The following is a 24,354-nucleotide window of genomic DNA, read 5'->3' as shown; positions in this document are numbered from 1 at the left end:
TCAAAGCCGAGATATTCGATGAACAAGTAGAGGTATGCATTTCCGAGCGTTCCAATTTTCAGCAGTTCTTCAGTCAGAAAAAAATACAACACGACCGCTAAACTCATTGAATCATTCTGAAAATTTCACAGAATATTCTCAACTAAATTTAGAAGATATTGTCAGATAGGTTTTTCTACATTCTGCACCGTTTCCAAGAAAATTTAATTTGAGACGGGAACATAACAAAAAACCTACCACTTTATGGTACTGTCCTCAGCCCTTAAGACACTGAGAGTTTTATTTTGAATCATGATTTGTGAAAATCAGTGAAAATCCGTTTTTTGAGCTTTTCTTCTCTATTACCGGTGCGTTTGGAAGCATAAACCTGGCACTAAAAGTCTCAAAGTAGATTTATATATCCACCAAATAACAAGGGCTGCCAACTAGATGAATTTACCAGTGAATTTGATAAAAATGTGCACCTTGTTTCGCCATCGCTTGTGAAAAACTATACAAGAAATTGAAAATTTTTACTAATCGCACTGTAATTCCGGAACCGGAAATCGGATCTGGAACATCTTCTTGGGGACTTTTTAAACAATTTAAAGACTTTTCATTTGCATCTTAGTTTGTAAATATCGGCTAAGAAATTTCAGAGAAAATTGATTGCGCATTTTCTCATAGACTTGCACATATTGGCTTGTAATTCCAAAACCGGAAGTCGGATCGGAATAAAATTCAATAACGATCTATGGGACCATAAGACCATTCGTTTAAATCCAAGTTTGCCATCTCTGAGAAAATCGAGTGACATTATTTGTCACTGCCGGTGGTAGCCGAGTGTAAATTACATTCGAATTGTATCGTTTGTTGAACTAGTCACTTGTAAAATCCATTATTATTTTCTGTGTAAGGAATATGTTTTCATTTTTTTTGCGTATATCACCCTGAAATTCCGTAAAGAGAAATAATATTGAAATAATATTCAGGAGTCTAATATCGGACCAAAAAAACTTTCATTCGAATCACATTGACCTTACGAACCTTAGTCCAAAAGTCGGTTTTCACAGAGATTGTACAATCTGAGAAGACGTAGTACTTCGTCGAAAAAAAAAATAAACAATAATAGATTCGGCAGTGAAAAATATCTTCGAAAAATTTCCATTCAAAGCTCCCGAGCAAAAACTGATAAGGCCTAGGCATTCAGTCTTCAATAAGTACGACGTTATCTTAATTATCCTCCATCAAATTATTTCTACTATCTACATTGCATCACAAAATAAGAATCTTCAATTCTGATCCAACAATCGACCATGTGCCAAATTTTTCCATGTTCCCCTTCACTTCTCAAAAATGAATAGTGGGTATCGCTGTAAGCTTCGTTGATGACCTTTTATTCCCACCATGATGCAAAACGTCGTGCTTCGTTTAGACTTACTGCTCGTGTCCGACAGTGATGGCAAACCACAGTCGCTAGATCTTTCCTAGAAACATTCCTTGATTCCTATATGACGCATGTAAAATATTAAAACTTTACACTATCTTTGAAACCGTTGAAAAAATACTAATCGTGCAACATTTGAAATGCTTCCAAGTGAGCTAAGCATCCGATGGACATGCAACAAGCTCAATTTCAACTGTGACTAGTTTTCTTTTTGTCAAACGATTTATTGCGCGTCAGTCTCACGTAATTACAGGTGACTGTTTTGAGAGGACAATTCATTTTCAAAATACTACATAAATACCGTAGCGATAGTGAACAATTAATAATGTATGACGCTCAGGCTCCTCCGGTCTACGCCACTCACTTTACGTTGTCCGAGCTTTGTGAAAGAGTAGACTTTTTACAATTATAATCGAGTAACAGAATAAATCCATTTCGATGGTACCGTCGAAAAAAAATTAATTTCAAAGACTCCCACGATGCGCATGTATGTATGAGGAGTTGTGACCGGCACTGGACCGAGCTGCGTTAATCCGGCTCCGACTGGCTGCTGACGAAAACCATGTGCTACACAACACGCATTTGACCATCGTCGCAGTCGTCGTTGTCGTCGTTCAAGGCGGGCCATTCGAACAAACAACGGCCGAAATTCGGGTAAATTCCCACATACATTAGAGTGCGAATTTTTCCATGGTTCGAAAGCAACTCCGTGTGCGCGGATAAGACAAGGTCTGTTACAGCTGACCGACGAGGTCCGTATATGTAAGTGGATCATTAACGATTCCCGTGACACGGTGGTGGAAGGAAGGGAGCGCGGTGGCAGGGGATCAACTCGAAAACAAGAGAAAACACCATTCCATTCGACCAGGAATTACCGAATTTTCCCGCCACAATAAAAACCGGAGCCACCTGCCGATGCACACGCCACTTTCTAACGGTGGTTTTCCGCGAACACCTAGCGGGGGGGGGTCCCCCGAAATCAAGTCTGATGAAATGAAGATGGTATCAGCACAAACTTGCTTTACGATGCTAATCTTAATGCGACTCTCCGGCTGTGTGTGTTGTTGCGTGTGGAGGAGTACAACATTCTCGGTCAGATTTTTCATCTGTGCGCGCGGTCCACCACGGCCTCAATCGAAATTGGTGTGTTTTTCGTCTTCTTCGGGCAAATGAATATGTATATCTTTATATGGTCATTGTTTTTCCCAAGACATTTTCCTGTGACTTTGAGCGAACGAATACGGGAGAAACTTACTCGCAGAACAATGGAAATATCTTAATTTTTATTGCATCCATATAGCCAATGTTTTTTTTTTGCTTGGCGCCCGTTAGGTGACCCTTCGGCAAAGTGCGGCTTCCCGATCTGCGATTGTTTTACCACCGGCCTCCCCCAAAGGTGGTGATTAAATTTTTCGGACAAATGGCTTTTATATGGAGATGTGTGTCGTTGTGCCGTCAAACGTTGCCACACTCGTCAGGGGGCGGATGACGGGTGTAATTAGCAGTGAGCATTGTATCAAATCTAGGTGGCCTTTATCCGAGATTGAATGTAATTCAAATCGAGAACATTTCGTCTTAACCGAAACACTGAGAGTCCGCTGCGATAAATCAAGTGCAAGAGATTATATTCATATTTTTACCATCGTTTATGGTAGACTGTAAAAAAGAATACCTCAAAGCGTGAGCCGTAAGTAGCCTTCATATCGAGTAACAACTCAAAGATCGGCTGAATTTTACTCACTGTCGTATTCTTCCAAGTTCGCATCATAAAGGATCCAAGGAAGCAGTTCGTAAGCTTTTCGTTACTTTTTGTCGTCTTTCTTATCCCGTACCCTTCCGATTCAGTAGAAATTTTATCTACAATCCAGAAGCAGATCCAATATGATCTATCAATATTGGTCCATGTTACGTAGAAAACTTCAGTGATTCAAGTACCATTGTGAACGATAGTACTAGTCCGTTTAACCCGTTTTACCCCGATTTATTTCATAAGTCGTATCGCTGGTTAAACTTTCTTTCGCATACCGAAAGCAGGCTGATTGCGGTTGATGAAAATCGATTGATATTACGAAGAATGACCTGAAAATAAGAAAAAAATTAATTCAATGACCACACGAATCTTGTTATAGCGTTTTACCTCAATGTTTTTTATTTTGAGCCTCAAGTTTTTATTAATTGAGCCTTTTAATCTACAATTCGGAAGCAGATCCAATACGAACTATCAATATTGGTCCATATTACGTAAAAAACTTCAGTGACCAATTACATTTTATGGTTTATAACTGTCATTGAAGGTTTTATAACAGTTTCGAGATAAAATTTTCCTAAATTCTGAAAGGAATCTGGTCTAATCGATTATTTATAAAACAGATTGGTTATATAATACTAACATTTTGTTGAAAATACGCAGTGGCTTAAGCAGCTCTTTGAACATTTTCGCAGTAACATGATCAGTAACAGTAACATGATACCTTGATTTGAAAAATTATAAAAAAAGTTAAAAAAATTAGTGTTCGAAGAACACTTACAAACATGTTTTCATTCTTTCGTTTTTTTTTGCACAGATAATTATTTCTCTATTTTCTCATCACCACTCATCAGTATCGTCAGTGTCTTCAGCTGACAGTGATTCGTCTACTACAGATTGATAAAAAAATTGAACTGTTCTTCAAACCAGAAATACGATTTATGAAATAGATTGGGGTAAAACGGTATAACAAGATTCACGCAATCATTGAATCCATTTGTAATCTTATTTCCAGGTCTTTCTTCGTAATACCAATCGATTTTTATCAACCGCAATCAGCCTGCTTTCGGTATGCGAAAGCAAGTTTGACCAGAAATACGACTTTTGATATAAATTGGGGTAAAACGGGTTAAATAAGCTACTACTGTCATTCCCGTTGTGTTTTATTGAATCACAGATATTTGCACGTAATATGAACCAATATTTATAGATCGTATTGGACCTGCTTTTGGATTGTAGATCATACTTCAACTGAATATTATAACTAGAAATGAAATGGGGTAAAACGGTACAACGAGTTTTCTGCTGTCATTAAAACTATATGCAATCGATTTGTTAGACTTTTTTACGTCAGAAACACTCTATTCGCTCTTCTGCAAGTTCTTCGGTTTTATCTTATATAGTTAAGCTTGAATACAATGCAGTATAAAAAGGGAACTTAGGGTAAAATGAACTTGATAGCGTTTCGTGCGGTCCTTCTAAATACATGTAATCGAATTTACTGACAGTTTTACACAAAAAAAAGTGATTTGTGGTCAGCTGTATCATGCCTCCAAAAAAATCGTCGCGTTTTTTGATCCATTTTTCCCCACTGTGCGTTGGGCGCGTTGGGTGCGTTGTTAGCTGTAGCTGGAGCACCTTGTCCTACATTGGGTACAACTGGTATTGTTGAGGTATCACATGGCTTACCATATTGAACAGCTTTTTTTGCGGTATTGACATGTGGCCATCTGATTGTCATAGGTAACAAGTGATTTACACGGAATCCTTGTATCTTGACCGAAATTTACATAGGAAGGTATAGCCTTCCTCAAGCGCATGCGTAACAAACGTACGCCATTCAGAACACCGGAGAAAAAGTTCTACCACTTTTCTTTTTCGATGGAAAGAATCTCTCCGTACTGGGACATAGTTCTGCGAATATAGGGATCGCAGATGCTTGGGAGTACACTGAAAAATATTTTAACCTATTTTTTGAGGAGAAATCACTTATTATCGAGCTAGCTACTCAAAATTAGGTCGTTATCTTCTCAAACTATGTTTAATATCAAGATGCGTTTGCTCCTTAAGCAAACCTTCAAGTTCTCGTATCAAAGGACGCATTTTGAACGGTCTGAAATCAACAATAATTCTGTATAAAGTTTGTTTCAGATACAATAGGAAGAAAAACAATTGCCTGTATTAATGTTATTTATTACTGAATTCAAGATCTTTTTTTATACAATGTAGCGTTTTATTCATACTTTTAAGAAAAAATACGGATAAAATTATTCGTCACGGTTTCGAAAAAAATCTCGAATTTTTTTAGCTATCTTATTCCACCAGGTCGTCATCTGATTGATGTCTTTGACAACCTTTCCCTTTACCTTGAGTCTCCTCTTCATGATTGCCCAGTATTTCTCAATAGGGCGGAACTGGTGGCAGTTGGGTGGGTTAAGGTTTTTCGGAACAAACTGGACCCCTTTCTCTGCATACCATTCTTGGACGACTTTGCTGCAATGACAGCTTGCCAAATCTGGCCAAAACATTACGGGATGGTCGCTGGATCGAACGAACGGCAAACATCGTTTTTAGATATACTCTTTTTGGTATAGTTCCGATGTCATTGTCTTATTTGTAACGAAAACTTTCCTTTTTTGCCACAGCTACAAATGCCTTGCCAAATCATAAATTTTCTTGCAAATTTATCGGCAAAAACTAATTTAAATTTGGCTGGGACATCCCCCCGAGCCGTTACCGAGTAAAATTTTTGACCTGGGATTTGCCCGAAGTCAGCCTTGACATAGGTTTCATCGTCCATCAGAAGACACCCGTCGAACTTGGTCAGCACCCGGTCATATAGTTTCCGAGCACGAATTTTGACCACATTATTCTGTTTTAAGGTCCGATTTGGCTGTTTGCTAGCTCGATACGATCTGATTTCTTCCCGAAGTCGAGTTCTCCTCACGGTACTATGGGCAGCACCGTTTTTTCTGGCCAAATCACGGTCCGACAGATTAGGATTCCTCTTAATCGTTTCCGGTCGACCACGCAGTTTCCGGTCGACAGTTCCACTCCGACGATTGGCTTGAGGCTTCCCAGTCGTCGTCAATGTTTCCTTATACCATTTGATAATGCGCCATACGGTATTTCTAAGCAATTTCAGTTATTTAGCTAGCCTAGATGCAGACCACAATGGATTTTCCAAATAACTGTGCACAATTTTTTCTCTTCGTTCGGCTTCCATGTTGATTGTTTACAAAGTACAGTCGATTTGCAGAATGTCAAAAATCATACGTGAAGCTGACAAAGCCAAGAACTTCCAAATCCGTCCACCAGGAGCGCCACAATATTAGCAAAAGTTTGTTCCAATTCTAAATGAAAAGAAAAGAAAAGTTTTGGTATTACATTCCTGTAGTGGAATTTTACCTTCAACAGACTTCGCAGCCGATAAAGAGTGTACAGAACCATTGCATGGCTGGTGCTACGATCCTACTGACACTACGAATCCTTCCAGGTCGGGGCTCGAACATACGACAACTGGTTTGTTAGACCAGTGCCCTATGAATTGAATGTTCATTTCATTTCGACCTAAGTAACAATGAGAGATTCTCTTTGTTTGCTTTCTCTTTCGATTATTGCGAAATATTCCTGCTCTTTTCGGTAATTTCTTCAGTGAATATAGAAAGATGCCGGTAAATAATTGGGAAGAAGGATTGCTAAGAGTACCGTAATAATCAAAAGGGAAAGTAAACAAAGAGAATCTCTCATTGTTACTTAGGTCGAAATGAACATTTTATACAGAATTGTATTCTTTCGTAGTGGCGGCGGTAGATTTTGTTCGTTTTGTTCACTCATTTCGAGATCGTTCTATTGTTCATTACACAATACTGTACTTGGTTTCTTCCGCCCCAAACGTAAGCGGTTTGGTTTTATCGACTGTCTTAGATGAGATATGAAAGCGAACTGAGAGATGCAATTTGATTCCGTACTCTCTTTAATTAGAAAAATAAAGGCGTTTAGTCACAACTTGTATACATGTCAAACATTCATTAAACTGTTAGTTAGTATTGTAGTGGCTCAAGAGTCATATTCATCGATAACTTGTATTTTTTGTCATTTCCGAGGAATGTATATAGAAAATGGATTTTATTCAACATTCGTGGATTTGTTTGACACTGCAGTATTACTTGATGAAGTTCTCGTCGGCTCGAACACAAGCAATATAATAGAATTTATTCAGCAACCATTCAACATTGCAACCAATTTGTTTCAGTTAAATTACACAAACTTCCTTTTCTCTCTTTCTCTCTCTCTCCCGCTAGTGTTCGGTCTGGATTCTCCGCTAGGCCTCTTTCCACCGGGCATGGATCCGGGCAAAATCTACAGCCCACTGATGGAGATGTCCGACCCGCGTGGAATGCATCACGATGGACCACCATTTCTGAAAAAGAAGCGTAAGTACTGCACTCAAAACCCGGCCCTAACCTAAGTCCACTGCATAGAGAGAGAGAAAAAAAAACAAACTGGACTAGAGAATTTCCAACGTACATTAATTACTATCATCGTGCAGAAATCTCCACGAAATACAACCACTGCCTAGTCGTCCCCGTACGTCCCCCGTCTATCGGTGGCTATCTGTCGGTCGGGCTGTCTAAATGATTCACTTCAAACTGCCGCAATGCTGTGATATTCAAAGTCTCCACCGTTGCAGCAGAGCCTCCGTCAGTCGTCATTATTATTGATGTAACCGTTCAAAGAAGCCAAAAAGTTACAACACGCGGCACATGTCGGTTTGCAACCTTCGCCACGGCTACACAAACGGGCAGGGCAGCCCACTCCAGAAACCAACCGTAGGTCCAACTTTTCGCCAAGTCTTCAACCAACGGAGACCAACAGCGCGAATAGCGATGCAAGGATATAAAATTACCGTTTACTTTTTTTTTTATTCGTTTATTTTTTCGGCAGTCTCGCTGATGTTGGCAGCAGTTCTCACGTCAGTTCCTGCTAGCCTAGGCTGTCGCAACGGCGGATGCTCATATTCATAACGATGTTTATAAACTTACATGTCCCTGTGTGTCGACGGTTCACGGTTCCGAGGCAAGCTGGTAGCTTCCAGGCATGTCTCCTTCCTTCTATGGCTGCCGTTTTTTTCCTTTCTCTCCAGCCTTCTATTTTCTGCTGCCACAGGAACCAGTCCCATTTCCACTTGCAAATGTCTCTGTCTCTCATCGCCAGAAGTTCAAAGTTCGTCCGCACAAAAACCGACCAAGTTAGAAAGAGAAAAGCATTTCGGCGGAAATTCGCCAAATAAATTCGGTTTCCACACACCCCGGTTCCACATGTGTGGGTATGTATGTGTGTGTGTGCGCGTCTGTGTGCATTGGCAGAGTGTGCAGAACGTCTCCATGGGACTACTTTATTCACTTGGTAGCAGCTCTTCATAAATATGGCACAGCCAGAGTTGGCCAAGTGCCTGCACTCCCCCCCAGTATGCAGAATCTAGGGCCGCTCATTTCAGTTCATATACTAAACTGAAAATGGGATGACACGGAATGGCGTTTTTGGAAAGAGAGAGAGAGTAAAAAAAATAAAGATGATACACTACCCCATGGGAGCCTTCGCCGCGCGGTGAGGGCTTTTAGCGAGTTGCGAAAAGTTATTTTTATGAATAGCGGTTAAATGTTTGTGTGTGTATCGTTTCTATTTTTTGTTTCGAAGGCTCGTATGATGGATTCGAGCTACGCTTCCACTAGGTAAAGTTTTTCGGGGAAAATATGTTGTTGTCTCCTGTGCGAATCTAGGTTATGGATAGATTGGTTTGCTGGTGGTACCTGCCGTCTACAACCGCTGCTTTTAATTTATTGTTTAATATATTGATTGAATCAACTACCGAAAGACGTTAGTCTATTTTTTTTCATCTTTTACGAGTTGACTAACTAGAAACTGAATCCACAATCGGCGAAAGCAGCTCACCAGCCCCGATGGGATCGTCTGCAACTTTGAAGAATTCCAATCCAAAAACACCAGGCAGCTCACGACTTTCGGCAATATTTTCATTCCGCACCGTTCGACGTCGTTGGATTCCAGTTCCGTCCGGGGCCAGCTTCGGTCATCAGGGCATCCGGCTTTGATCCAATGCCGCCCCACAGTTCACATGTTTATACGGCGCGATCGATGCTGCTGCTGCTGCTGTCGGTCATTGTGTTTCCATGCGGCGTTGCGTTGATCGACTAAATATTAGTCGTGGATTCCTTCCCCCTCCCCGGCAGCTTATCTGCAATACTCCGGCGAATTACCACCGTCGCCGCCATCACGCGTCAGTCGTCACCAGGGCAGATGATAAACGGAATCGGGCCATCGACTAGGGCGGGTGAGATGATTAATAATTTCCCACATTGTCATGTGAGCCCGCCGAGATCATTTATCTCCTCCCGCGCGCGCGGTGTCCATCCCCCTCCCCCTTTGCAGTAGGATAAGACATGCAGCCATTTGAAACTTGTCTCCGCGTGCGGCATTCCCGGTAAAAGTTGAAACGGTTTCAATCGAGCGTTTTATTGCTTTCGACTGTGAAGTTTTTCGCCACAAAGCGGGATCCACCCGCTTCGGTTAACATATGAACTTTGAAGTTCCCTTTCGGCGGAACTCGACGAACTCCCTCCCCACTCGGCACCAAACAACGAAAGTTGGGGAAGTTCGGCGGCAGAGTTGTTTGTTTTCAACTTCGTCATTGCCATCACCATCTGCGTCAGATTGGGTGTGTTATCATGTTCGACCGACCGGGCCCGGGTTGGAAACTGACTGCGGTGCGGAAGGGTTTCTTCCACTCATCGTCGTTTATGATCGTAATTCATACCTAATCAGTTGGGGCCCAAACCCGAACCGCGTGTTCGGAAACGCATTTCGCCTTTGGGGAGCGAAAGGTATGCGCTCTTGGCAGCTCTACAGCGATTGGATTGGACCCGGATGATTACGGCGATGGTGGTGGTGGTGGTGGTGGTAATAATGGCTGTGGATGTAACGGAGGATACGACGGTTCACGACGTCTTCGATGATGAGCTTCGGTTGATGGTCTGGTATAAGCGAGCGTACCGCCAAAGCTTCCAGCCTGGTTGACTCTGATGGAGATTATGTGTCTTGATCGAGTTGCGATAAAGTTGATATGAATAATTTTATCACACGAGCAAGCTCGTGAAAAATGAGGATTGGGTGATTTGATGCTTTTTGATAGAGTGCTTTTGGGTGTGAGATGATAAATTGGTGCAAATGAGATTGAGAATTGAAAGTGTTTGATGAGGTGTTTCATTCTTCATGTCTGATGGCGGAAGTCAACAGCCTTACCAAAAACATTGAAGGGATGCTATTCTTAGGAGCACAAATTAAAATCAGATCTCTTCACCAAAATATACATTTATATTTGATTTGTCATACATAGTTTAAAAGCATCAATTCATCGGGTAAATAATTATTCATATCTATTAGTAAATTGGTGGTCGTTCGGTTTAATAAATTCATTATATTGTTTATTTGATTATTTCTAATGCATACATACAATCGTACAGTCACTACACCTAAAAGGTTGAGGCTGAAAAGGGCATAATAAGAAATTATATTTCATTTGAAGGAGTTTTTCCTTGCTCTTTCAAACGATTTCACAATCGATCCTTAACGTACAGGACCTTTTCGGGGCTAGTGCCATGACCATACTACCTTGATCAAAAAGTTCCCGGAATTTATTCAGAAAATTAAACATACAAGATTATTTCTCGAACTCGATATTGTCTCCTTCAAAGTACTCCCCATCGACTGCAACACACCTATGCCAGCGTTTGATCAAAGTCTCGAAAAAAAATTATATTCAGTTTTCGGTATGGTTATCAGAGCCATCTGCGATTTTTGCATAATCTCATCTCGGGTGCTGAAACGCGTTCCACGGAGCGATTTCTTGAGTCGGCCGAATAGGAAAAAGTAGCAGGGAGTCAAATCAGGTGAATTCGGTGGATAATGAATGGTATTTGTTTCGATTTTAGCCAAATGTTCACGGATTATGATGGCATTGTGTGACGGTGCTTTATCATGGTGCAAGATCCACGAGTTGTTTGCCCACAAATCTGGTCTTTTTCGGCGAATCGCTTCACGCAAAAATAACGCCCGAATAATACTCCTTGCGTAGACAATTTGCGGTCATCCATTCTTTGATTTTGTTTAAGTTTGCGGTAGTTTTCGATGTTGATGGCCTACCACTTCTCTCATCATCATTCACAGACTCACGCCCACTTCTGAAACGTTCGTGGTACTGATAAACGACTGTTTTCTTCAGGTCCATATCGCCTAAGTAGAGTTTCAAAACATTTGTTAACGATTCGATACGGTTCGTTTCAAAGATTTATTAAATAAAAGTGGCTCGTTGTGAAGTGTAAAGAGGCTTGTTTCAGTTATGCTCCTCGCTTTTGTTTAAGTTTGTTTGTAAACAGTACCGCTGAACTGTCAAGGATGAATTCTTGTTCTTTTGTGACGTCACAATAAAAAATCTAATGGCTAGTACTACGATCCTACTGACACTAGGAATCCTTCCACGAAGTTCGGGATGTATTCCCGAATCAAATCAAATTTTGCCTCCAACCAATTGATTCGGAAATCTGTCGAAATTGAGTGGGAAAAAGCGAATTGAATTATCAATTCGTTTTCTTCTTCTCTGATTCTTAGAATATATAGAACTAGAAAATGTAAATGTAAAATAAAGGCCTACCGTATGCCGTTTTTGTTTTTAGCACTGCACCGGTGTAGTGTAGCAGTGACTATATTCGCTCTAATTTGGATGTTTTCATGGCATGCTTTTCTTCCATACACCGGTGTACTGCCACCGTTAAAAACGAAAATGCCGTTAGTCTGCATCTTGTATTCATCTAGTTGAGGTGTGATAAAATGGCGTAAGTCGCCTGACTTTTAGACTAACACATTCATAAAGCTAGCGAAGATTCAATAACATATATAAGGTTATCCAAAATAATGTCACAAATGAATTCGTAATTAATGAAGTTCATGTTTGACATGTACCAGTGGTTTGTTCACATTTCCTATTAGGTTTTGCACGAACATAACATAACCTCACAAAAATGAACAAAATGAACCAATTTTGACAGCTAAATGTGTTTGTTTATGTGTTCATTGCGTTCATTACAATTTGAATACGTGTTAATAGATATGTAAACAAACCACTGATAGCTGTCAACAGGTGAACTTGATTCATCGACAGTTCATTGGTAGTTCATTCGAGTAGTCATCGTGCAAAACCTAATTAGGTTTTTTACCGTCACTGCTAACCTCAATCGGATGAACACATTTTGACAGTTCAGTAGTATTGTATGTAAACAGAGATTTTTTTGTTTGTCTGTTGACAAATTGGATGAGAGCATTTTCGGGCCATATCGCCTAAATAGAGTTTTAAAACATTTGTTCACAATTGAATACGGTTTGTTTTTGAGATTTTTTAAATAAAAGTGACTAGTTGCAAAGTGTAAAGATGATTGTTTGAAATGTGTACCGCTGAACTGTTATGGATGAATGCTAGTTCATTTTTTGACGTCACGATAAAAAATCTACTTAGGTTTTACGCGATGACGACACAAATGAACTGCCGATGAATCATGTTCTTTGACAACTGCCGTGTGTTTGTTTTGTTTTACTGCAAATTGAAAATTGAAAAATGACGAGAAAGTGCCTGTTAAACACGTGTTCCACAGTGAAAAGAACTAAAAAGATTGCCATGTATGCGTTTCCAGCATCAAGGAGCGATTTTTGTATATATCTGTTAAGTGTGAGGCGACTTGCAATTTTTAAATTCAAATTATGAACCTCTGATGAACTTTTAAACTGTAAACAAACACACGGCGGCTGTAAAAAATGTTCATTCTGTTCAATTTATGAGGTTATGTCATATTCGTGTAAAACCTAATAACACGTATTCAAATTAGAATGAGCACGTAAACAAACCACCAATTAGGTTTTGCACGATGACGAAACAAATGAACTGCCGATGAATCAAGTTCATTTTTGACAGTTGGCGTGTACTTGTTTTGTTTTGCGACTGCAAGTTAAAAATTGAAAAAAATGACGAAACAGTGCCTGTTAAAAACGTATTCCACAGTGAAAACAACTAAAAAGATTGCCCTGTATGTGTTTCCAGCATCAAGGAGCGATATATGTATGAATCTGTTGAGTGTGAGGCGACTTGCAATTTTTACATTCGAACGATGAATTTCTGATGAACTTTTAAACTGTAAACAAGTACACGTCGACTGTCAAAAAAAGTTCATTCTGTTCATTTTTGTAAGGTTATGTCATGTTCGTGCAAAACCTAATTAGGTTTTTTACTTGTTCATTTTTTGACGTCACGATAAAAAATCTAATTAGGTTTTACGCGATGACGACACAAATGAACTGCCGATGAATCATGTTCTTTGACAGCTGCTGTGTGTTTGTTTTGTTTTACTGCAAATTTAAAATTGAAAAATAACGAAAAAGTGCCTGTTAAAAACGTGTTCCACAGTGAAAAGTACTAAAAAAAATTGCCCTATATTCATTCTGTTTATTTTGTGAGGTTATGTCATGTTCGTGCAACACCTGATTATGTCAATGTCAATAGGATTGATCGAGCAATCAGAAACAAGCAATCGAGTAAAAATATATTACTCAGTACTTCTTTTGAGACAATGTAGCAGTGAATGAGTTTTACGGAGTGACTACACGTGCAAATGAGATTTTCACATTTCATCAAAACAAACATGTCAAAGTAAACGCGACGCCTTAAAACAGTTTAACGCAACGCGTCGCTTTGTGTTTGCTATCACGGTCTGCTATGTGCGAAACTATAGAGTAAAAGCGACACGTCAAACAAAGTGATGCTAGGCGAAATAATTTGCTTTAATCCACCCAGTGATGTACTGATACCAATCATATTATCGTTAATATGAGAAATCGAAGCAAGTTCCATTTCTAAACTTCGACCACTATTTTCGGTTCTTCCGAAAACGGAATGGATTCATCATTTTAAATACAGACTTGACACTTTTTATACTAATCTTCTAATTTCTACCTCAGAAGACGGATCTAGTTAAGATTTAACCGTAGATATCAGATATTCAGGCTCAATCAGCGTGGCGAACACTTGCAGATGTCATCACGATCGACACAGGGTGCCACCATGATTTGGGTTCCGCTTTCAAATGAGCCACAATTTTTTGGAGCAACATTCACTTCACGCTAGGTTTCTGTTTTGCTGTTGGTTAAAATGACAAGTTTTTTTGTTTTATTCCGATCGAATTCTCGTGTGATTTATGCGACATGGAAATAAAGTTGTCTTTAACACTTAGGAATAAGTTATAAGTGTTAAAATTATTTTAATTGGAATATTTCTATACCAGGCAGGAGGATTTGTTATCGTTCCGGAACGTAGTGGAACGCGGCGAACAGTCGAGTAGGTGACAGTAGTGTTTCCAACGTATAGCAAATTTGAAATTTACACAGGATTTTGAAAAAAAAATGTTCGAGCCTGTATATCTGTTATCTGTGATTTAACAGTCGCCTGTAGGATTATAGGGTATGAATCTAAGTTAATGAAATGTATTGTCTGAGGTAAAATCGGATGATATGAATAAAATGATCGTTCAAGTTCTTCGATGCCGAACTTTGGGTCTGGGTTCTGAATCTCAATTTTGAAACTGAATTCCAGAACTAAATGCGGGGCCAGGATTTGGGAATTGAACTCTGAACACAAACTTCAGTACGAAATTCCGATCCCTAATTTCGGAACTGTATCCATAAACTGAATTCAGGACCTGAATCTCAAATAACAAGATTCAGTTCAAGAGCATAGGTCCAGAATTCAAGTTCTGAACTCGATTCCAAGTTTAGAATCCTGGTGCTGAGTTCAGCTCCAAAACTCCATTCAAGAACGGGTCTAGAATTCAAGTTGTGAATTCAGTTCCGGAATCCAGCTTCAGAATTTAGTTCTAACATAGAATGCATGTCTACAATTCAGTTTGAGAATTCATTTCTTCCAAGTCCAGAACTCAGTTCTACGATTCAGTTCCAGAATTTTGGTCCTAAACTCAGGTTCAGAATCCAGGATCAGAATTCCAAGGTTAAATTCATGAAGTGAACTTGAATGAAATTCTGGATTTTAGAACTCCATTCTAGAACCGAATACTGGAAAAGAATTCGTATTCACGGCTCGACCATCTCAGAACAGCTTTAGAGTTTTGACCACAATCTCCGGTACTTCCGGAACCGGAAACCGGGGATCGATTTTGCCAAAGTCGATTCGTTTGATCATCAACTAACAAGACCTACAAATTGTATCATTTTATAGCACAATTTAGAAATGCTTTTACGTTTTATGCATGCCTATTGTATGCCTATTTGAAATATTCTAGCACTCGTTATCCTATAATACTAGAGCCGGAAGTCGTTTTGCTTAGATTTTGCCCCCGGACCCGGACTTTTTCAGGGGGCTCGAAAATTCGTATATTTAAAAGTGTTTCTTATTCTTCAAAATAAAAAAAATCAATAATCCCACTTTGGTTATTGTTGCGACCGATCTACAAATTTTGCCGGATCCGGCCGAATGCGGATAGGTTCAATCAGTGGCGTATCTAGGGGACGAAGGGGGCATTCGCCCCGGGCACAAGGTTTTTAGGGGGGCGGTAAAACAATCCTTGGGACCTTTTTTTTTTTTTTTTTTTTTTTTATTTTTTTTTTTTTTAAATAACTATTTATTGGAATATGAGTTAAAATTAAATTATTAAGATTTAAATTGGGTGTTCAGCCACAAGTGGTGACTTTTCAGCCCTGTTATATATATATGATTTGTTTATTACCATGAAGACATCATTTGCTTCCGCAATTCTGAGATTTTTGTGTAGGGAAAATTCTAAACCTACTTGTATTGTGTAATGGGGAAAAGGAACTTATATACTAACTTACTAACTAATACAGAGAGCGAATCGATTCAATTGAAGATTGCATCGATTTTTGTCGGAATTTGCTTATAATATTATGTGACATTACATCTAATGGTTCTATATTTGTGAGTCTGTGTAACTCATTTGTACTAAACCAGGGAGGACGCTTCAGAATCATTTTCAGAATTTTATTCTGAATCCTTTGAAGCGTTTTCTTCCTGGTGGAACAACAGCTTGACCAAATTGGTACCGCATAAAGCATGGCTGGTCTGAAAATTTGTTTATAAATTAACAATTTGTTTTTTAGACAGAGCTTAGAATTTCTGTTTATAAGAGGATATAAACATTTAATATATTTATTACACTTTGCCTGGATTCCTTCAATGTGATCCTTGAAAGTGAGCTTTTTGTCATACGTTAAACCTAAGTATTTAGCTTGATCAGACCATGTCAATTCCAAACCATTCAATTTGAGAATGTGATTATTGTTTGGTTTAAGAAAAGAAGCTCTTGGCTTGTGAGGAAAGATAATTAATTGCGTTTTTGCTGCATTTGGTTTAATTTTCCATTTTGACAGATAATCACTGAAAATATTTAAACTTCTTTGTAGGCGACTGCAGATCACTCTTAGATTTCTACCTGTGGCTAACAGACTTGTGTCGTCACAGAATAGCGATTTCTGACAACCAACGGGTAGATTTGGAAGATCAGAAGTGAAAATATTATACAAGATTGGAGCTACACTCGAACCCTGCGGAACACCGGCTCGTACGGGTAGCAATTCAGATTTACAATTCTGATAGCTAACCTGAAGAGTACGATCAGTTAAATAATTTTGAATCATTTTGATCAAATAAATAGGAAACTGAAAATCAGACATTTTTGCTATTAAAGCTTTGTGCCAAACACTGTCGAATGCTTTTTCTATGTCTAGAAGAGCAACTCCAGTGGATAACCCAGAAGATTTATTTGATTTTATCATGTTCGTTACTCTGACAAGTTGATGAGTAGTTGAATGTTCATGACGAAATCCAAACTGCTCTGGTAAAAAAATTGAATTCTCATTTATATGAGTCATCATTCTTAACAAGATAATTTTTTCAAAAAGTTTACTGATAGAAGAAAGTAAGCTAATTGGGCGATAACTTGATGTTTCTGCTGGGTTTTTATCAGGTTTTAGGATAGGAATTACTTTAGCGTTTTTCCATCTTTTTGGGAAGTAAGCTAATGAAAAACACTTGTTGAAAATTTTAACCAGGAGTCTCAAGGCAACATCGGGAAGATTTTTAATAAGAATATTAAAAATTCCATCATTACCAGGAGCCTTCATGTTTTTGAGTTTCCTAATAATTGATTTAATTTCATCAAAATTCGTCTCAATAATGTCATCGTGTGATAACACTTGGGTTGAAATATGATCATACTTCAGTGAGACTTCATTTTCAATAGGACTCACAACGTTTAAATTAAAATTGTGGACACTCTCGAACTGCTGAGCTAGCTTTTGAGCTTTTTCACCATTTGTAAGAAGTATTTGATTTCCTTCCTTGAGAGCAGGAATTGGTTTCTGAGGTTTCTTAAGAACCTTAGAAAGTTTCCAGAAAGGTTTAGAATATGGTTTAATTTGTTCAACTTCTTTAGCGAAATTTTCATTTCGCAAAAGAGTAAATCTATGTTTAATTTCTTTTTGTAAATCCTTAACTATGTTTTTCATAGCAGGATCACGAGAACGTTGATATTGTCGTCGACGAACATTCTTCAACCGAATGAGCAGTTGAAGATTGTCATCGATGATAGGAGAATTTAATTTAGTTTGAGCTTTGGGAACTGAAAGATTTCTAGCTTCGATAATATAATGATTCAAATTATCAATTGCTGTGTCGATGTCCGCAGAATTTTCTAAAATAGTTTCATGATCCACATGATTTTCAATGTGAGATCTGTAATCCAACCAATTAGCTCTATGATAGTTGAAAATAGAACTAATTGGATTAATTATAGCTTCGTTGGAAAGTCTGAATGTTACAGGAAGATGATCTGAGTCAAAATCAGCATGAGTAATCGGTTCACTACAAATGTGACTTTGATCTGTTAGAACCAGATCAATTGTAGACGGGTTTTTCACGGAAGAGAAACAAGTAGGATTACTGGGATGAAGAACTGTAAAGTAACCAGCTGAGAGTTGATTATGAAGTATTTTACCATTACTGTTATTTTGCCTACAATTCCACTGGACATGCTTAGCATTTAAGTCCCCTATTACGAAAAATTTCGATCGATATCTTGTAAGTTTTTGCAAATCGCCTTTAAAGAAATTTAATTGTTCGCCGGTGCATTGGAATGGCAAATATGCTCCAGCGATGAAATAAATTCCATGAATGGTTTCAACTTCGATTCCCAAGCTTTCAATAACTTTAGTATTGAAAGAAGGTAAAATTCGATGTTTAATTTGCCGTTGGACAAAAATGGCAACTCCACCACCAATTCCAGTAAACCTGTCAAATCGATGAACCACATAATGTGGATTACTTTTCAATTTTACATTTGGTTTAAGAAAAGTTTCTGTCACAATGGCAATATGAATTTTGTGAACTTTGAGAAAATTATAAAATTCATCTTCACTCGATTTCAAAGATCGAGCATTCCAATTTAAAATATTCAAATAATTATTTAACATCACTGTTAAATTTTAAATTCATTATAATATTATTTGCAAATTTCCATCCGATTTGAAATGCTTCAAAAAGTGATGAAGTCGAATTCATTTGGATGATCATTTGAAAAAGTTGATCTTGTAGGTAGATCATTTTATTTTCAGTTATATCGCCTAAATCGACTTCATTTAAAGAAGCGAATGGCATTGAAGGAATATTTGTAGGTAGACTGCCATTAGAAGAAGATGATTTGGCCGGTCTACCTATTAATAAATTGTTTTCGTTAGAAGAAGAACTGCAAGGCGGTTCTGTGTTTTGATTATTTACATTAGAAGAAATAGGAGATAGATTTCTACCTAATATACCAGCATAACTGACATTAGAAGAAGATGATGACGAGGTCGATCTACCTGTCAATAAATTGTTTTCGTTAGAAGACGAATTGGCAGGTGCCTTAGAAGAATTTTCAGGTATGTTCTGTAAATTTAAGGTCGTTGATTTGACTTGTTGTCTAAGCGAACGAGCGTTTAAAATTTTTTCCCTGACAGGACATTTCAAATAATTGGATTTATGATTTCCATTGCAATTTGAACATGAAAATTTATCAGTGGTTTCATTCATTGGACAAACGTCTTTCGAATGCGATTTACCACAATTTAAACACCGTATATCCATATGACTATTTTTGGTTCCATGGCCGAAGCCTTGGCAACGACGACATTGCGTTAAGTTTGCAATACGATTATGCCGTTTATAATGTTCCCAATGAATTTTAATGTGGGAAATGAAACGTACTTTTTCTAAAGTTTTCAAATTGTTTACATCACTTCGATTGAAGTGTATTAGGTAAAGTTCATGGGAAATTCCAGAGCGTGGTTTAGAAGTACCATTCGCTCTTTTTTTCATAAGTATTACTTGGGAAGGGGCAAAACCAAGCAATTCTTTTATTTCATTTTTAATTTCATCAATACTTTGATCATTTGATAATCCTTTCAAGACAGCCTTGAAGGGTCTGTCTGATTTTATATCATATGAATAAAATTTATGAAGTTTTTCGGACAAATATCGAATAAGACGTTCGTAATCTTCCAATCCATCCACCAAGACTCGACATTCTCCTCTTCGTCCGATTTGAAATGAGACTTTTACTTCCGGGAGAAAAGTAGAAAGCTCAGTACGGAATGCTTTGAAGTCGGAAATCATCACCGTCACTGGTGGCATAGATTGATGTTTCTTCCCAGAACGACAAGCGTCCATTTTGGGAATTTTTGAAGAATTTTCTTCTATGTCGCTACAATCGGATTCAGGAAGAATCTCGTAAATATTGTTAGACGGCATAGGATCAACGGAAGGGAAATCCGTCCGTTGTCTTTTATTTTTACATTCAGATTCTATAAGATCGTGAATGTTATTAGAAAAATGTTGAATAACGGATTGTGATTTATTCCGTATTGAATTATTTTTAGCCTTAGGCTTGTTGCCTTTCCGGTTGGACGCAGGCATTTTTGAAATTAATGAAATTTTAAATTAAATTAACTAGGCTAAATTAGTCTTCGATTAGACTCCTAGCTAGCCTTAAAAAAGGCTGATTAATTTCTTAGTCACTCTAATATCACTCTTTGTATCACTTAGTCACTCTAATATCACTCTTTGTATCACTTAGTCACTTAGTTAGTGATTCAGGTAGCCTTGAAAAAGACTGAAGCCTTGAATCAATGAAACTCTAGGTAGCCAGAAAAAAATTCCAGGAGCCAAGAGCTATACGCGTGCGGTGCGAACGACTGTTCAACACCGACTATCCTTGGGACCTTTTTTTTTGCTCACCCACGATATCTTTGGTTTTTTTTTGTTGCTCACTAAACCAACGATGGAGGCGGTAAATCTCTTATTTAGCCCCGGGCGCCAAATTTCCTCGGTACGCCACTGGGTGCAATTCATCCGAGAGTCGCGTCTTTCTTCGAATACTCCGAGACTCCTACGAACAGTTCTACGGGAGATTAACGCAAATTGAGCGAATTAATGCAAATGCATCATCATTACGAAGTATAATAAACGGTGCAGTTGCTCTTACGATCACTTAAATAAATTCGTAAATCAAATGGATCTTGCGAATCCTTTGCTATTCTTGCAAAGTCCTTACTATAAATTATCCATCGAACAACAGCGTGAATTAGTTATGATCAGAAAACAACTAAAACTTTTGTAATAAATACCCTGCATATTTAAAAAAAATGTCTCGCAGTTCACGAAAATTTACGTTCAAGAACAGCATGGAATTTTATAAAAAAAATAACGGCACCGGTGGCATGATCCGAGAATCATTGTATCACAAAGTAGGCCTGTTAATTTACTGAGCCTCAGAAACAGTGCAGTAAATTTCCATTCGATTCAACTAAAACCGAATATGCCATACACTGCCGTTCACTCTGATGCAGTAAACTTCAAACTCTGACACACACACAACGTTCGCTGACAATGAGAGAGCGCATCTCAAATGAGGTTCATATAACATAAACATTCGAATTGGTTCAAGATAATAGATGAAAGGTAAACCAGTCATGATAGCTAATATATCAATTCTGCATAAAATGTTCAAAACGACGAATGTAACAATGAGAGATTTTCTTTGTTTAGTTTCTCTTTCGATTATTGCGAAATATTTCTGCTTCGTTCGGTAATTTCTGCAGTGCAGATTCAAAGTTGATAGCTTTAGTTATTATTATCTGTAAATAATTGGAGAGAAGGATAGCTAGAAGTACCGTAATAATGGAAAGAGAAAGTAAACAAAGAGAATTTCTCATTGTTACATTCGTCGTTTTGAACATTTTATACAGAATTACAGAATATACATAAATTAAATGTTTCTTCTTCCAGTTTCCATTTTTAATACATCTTCCAAACAGTCAAAAGTTATCAAATTAAATTCGATTTGCCATCGTTCACTGCTGGATGCCGGATTTTTCGAATTGCTCGATTATTCAATAATCGGGTGAAAATTTTCAAATTAATCGATTAAATTGAAATCTATTATCAGAATTATTAATCGATTACTCGCTAAATTATTCGATTATTATTGTTGGATTTATCGAATTATTCGATTAGTGTAATAATCGAATACTAGTTTCGAACTAATCGATTAAAAATAACTCGATTATCAGAGTTGTTAATCCGACTGCCTTACTTAATACCAACAGATGAAACCAGTGTTAGTGATTGCCGAAAATTTGAAAGAAGCTGCAATATTGCTATCTATATTGTATACAACATTTTTAATCCGGTAGAAGATGCTACAAGAACTCGAGTCTTTCAATGCACCGTGAGAGAATTTTACTACATTTCTTCGCTCCACTTCATACTTTGAGTATTTCACACCCTCAAAAAAATTTACAGTCTGATAATGATCGTTGCTGTGTGGAATTTCCCAAAAGAGAATCGCAAGTCGACAATTATCGCAGAAAATCGAATCGATGATTCAACTTGATGATTCTCATACTAGGTTGCAATATTTCAAAACCCTTGTGTGGAGCATTCACAGACATTTTCATAGACACTACTTATACAAAGGATATGCACACAGTTAGAATAAGCGGCAAAAGTAAAATGATTCTATCGCAATTATCAACTGCCTGCATAGAATCGGATCGCGAAACGAGAATAAGCGACCGTTTGTTGCTTCAGAGAGGATCCCCACAGCAGTGTGCTAACATTTGATTCTCAGAAATTTCATCTAGAGAAATTCGCTTTCGCACTGGTGTCGAATCTATGTTAAGAGGCTATCCGCATTATGCCGATCCGACCGATCCGAGCTCTCCGGCGTTGACTTTTTCTCTGCTTCGGTTATGGCTGAGCTGCACATGCACACAGCTGTGTGCGGACAGCCTTTAAATGAGCCATGCCGGGTTTTTTGTTGTTGCGATGATATCCGTCTCTCTTTGATGGCACTGATTCAATCGTGTGAAGAGTTGCCAGTGAGCGTTCTTTGATACGATAAAAGCCATCCTTGGCTGAAACAATGAAACAGGTAGACAACATGGCATTTGAAATCGGCCAAGCAAAACTTCGAATGATTAGGTACGGTTATTCACCTGAAGATGAATTCTGGGAGCTTCATTTGAGTATGGCAGCAAAAATCAAATGAATCAGAAGGAATATGCTGACAGGGATTGGCCATAGCTTTCATATTCTTCAAATATTTTTTCATTTGAAAATGAAATTTTACTGCACATGAAAACAGATCTGTTTGGTTGGTAAATGGTGCATATAAATTCATACAGTCGCACTTGCTAGCCGATTACAAATACAATTGGAGCCAGTAATGTTCATGGTAATCCAATATTAATCCAATGGAATTTTTTGTCCTTTGATATGATGAATCTTTTTGAGTTTGAGTTTTGTTTGTGGTAAAACTATGATCCACACATGCACACGCCTTCGTATTCCTTTCGTGAAAATTGGTCTTCAGTTTCAACAAACTTTGCAGTCGATTCATAACGTACAGAACCATTGTATGGCGGGTGCTACGATCCTACTGACATTAAAAAGGCTTCCAGGTCGGGGTCGACCATACATAAAAACTGGATGTATAAAAACATTCTCCCAATGGTCTCGAATTCTCTGACAAGTTACTAGACAATTAGTAGACGTGTGTGACCTGGCGTTGGCCCGATGAAACAAGACACCTCTACTTTTCGTCAACTCTGGACTTTTAAAGTCAATCGTCAATCCATACTTAGTTAGTTAGTTCTGTTATGGTTTGAAGAGAAATATAAAACAATTATATTATATATAAATTTTCGAATAATTGAAATTATTATTCCATGTAGAACCAAAGCGCACATAACTATTAGGAAATGTCCTCGGCATCTTAAGAGCCTTCTGTGTGCCTTATTAAATATATCGTTGAAGAAAAAGGTGCTTATAATTTTCTTCATGAGTTTTTCATTTCTGATTTAAACTAGAACTAGCACTTGTCATAAAATCCGCTACCAACATTCAATCACATGTGAGAACCCTCAAAAATAAGTAGTTCTCTGATCCATTACATTATACTTTCTAATGCAATCTTGAAAGCTAACAAGAATCGCCTAGTTAAATTTAATTCCCCTCCGAAAAAGAAACGATGCTTCCTACATTGTATCCAACTTTTCCCACACTGAACATATCACATTTCCCGGCGGCATCTAATCACACATGATTACCTCCGCGCACACCCGCACCAAAAAAAAAAAAAAGAACTACGACGCAACAATCTTGGTGATCGTTCTCGCAATCCGTCAACCGCGAAATGATATACATTTTACACCAAATCTAATGGCTCGATTAAGACACCACAACGGGACCGGGTCGCGGCCAGTGAACGAACGGAACGACGCTGGTGCTCCGTTCCATTTGTTGTGCCCTTTTACGAACGAGTGCCCAAAATCGATGAGCCGGTGGAATCACCGTGCCCGCCACCGTTCCACCGCCAAACAGCTCGATCCAACACGTTACTTCCGGTCTCTTGTGAGATGATGCCGGACGGTGGTGGAACGAAGGATCGAAGCGCAATCCAGTCGACGACTCGGACGCAATCGGTCTGCGGAATCG

The 24,354-nt window shown here is 38.3% G+C and overlaps 1 protein-coding gene across 1 annotated transcript in view; it reads left to right on the top strand.

Moving 5' to 3' along the window:
* The window catches only part of LOC131434536 (protein jim lovell), a 99,904-nt gene that overhangs the window by 32,401 nt on the left and 43,149 nt on the right, over window positions 1-24,354 (top strand). Inside the window, exon 3 of the mRNA XM_058601295.1 lies at window positions 7,478-7,609. Coding sequence (XP_058457278.1) covers window positions 7,478-7,609 — 132 coding nt within the window. The remainder of the gene's footprint in view (window positions 1-7,477; window positions 7,610-24,354) is intronic.

This window comes from Malaya genurostris, chromosome 3 (genome assembly GCF_030247185.1).
Source record: "Malaya genurostris strain Urasoe2022 chromosome 3, Malgen_1.1, whole genome shotgun sequence".
Taxonomy (NCBI): Eukaryota; Metazoa; Arthropoda; class Insecta; order Diptera; family Culicidae; genus Malaya; species Malaya genurostris.
This window is presented reverse-complemented; position numbering and strand designations above follow the sequence as displayed.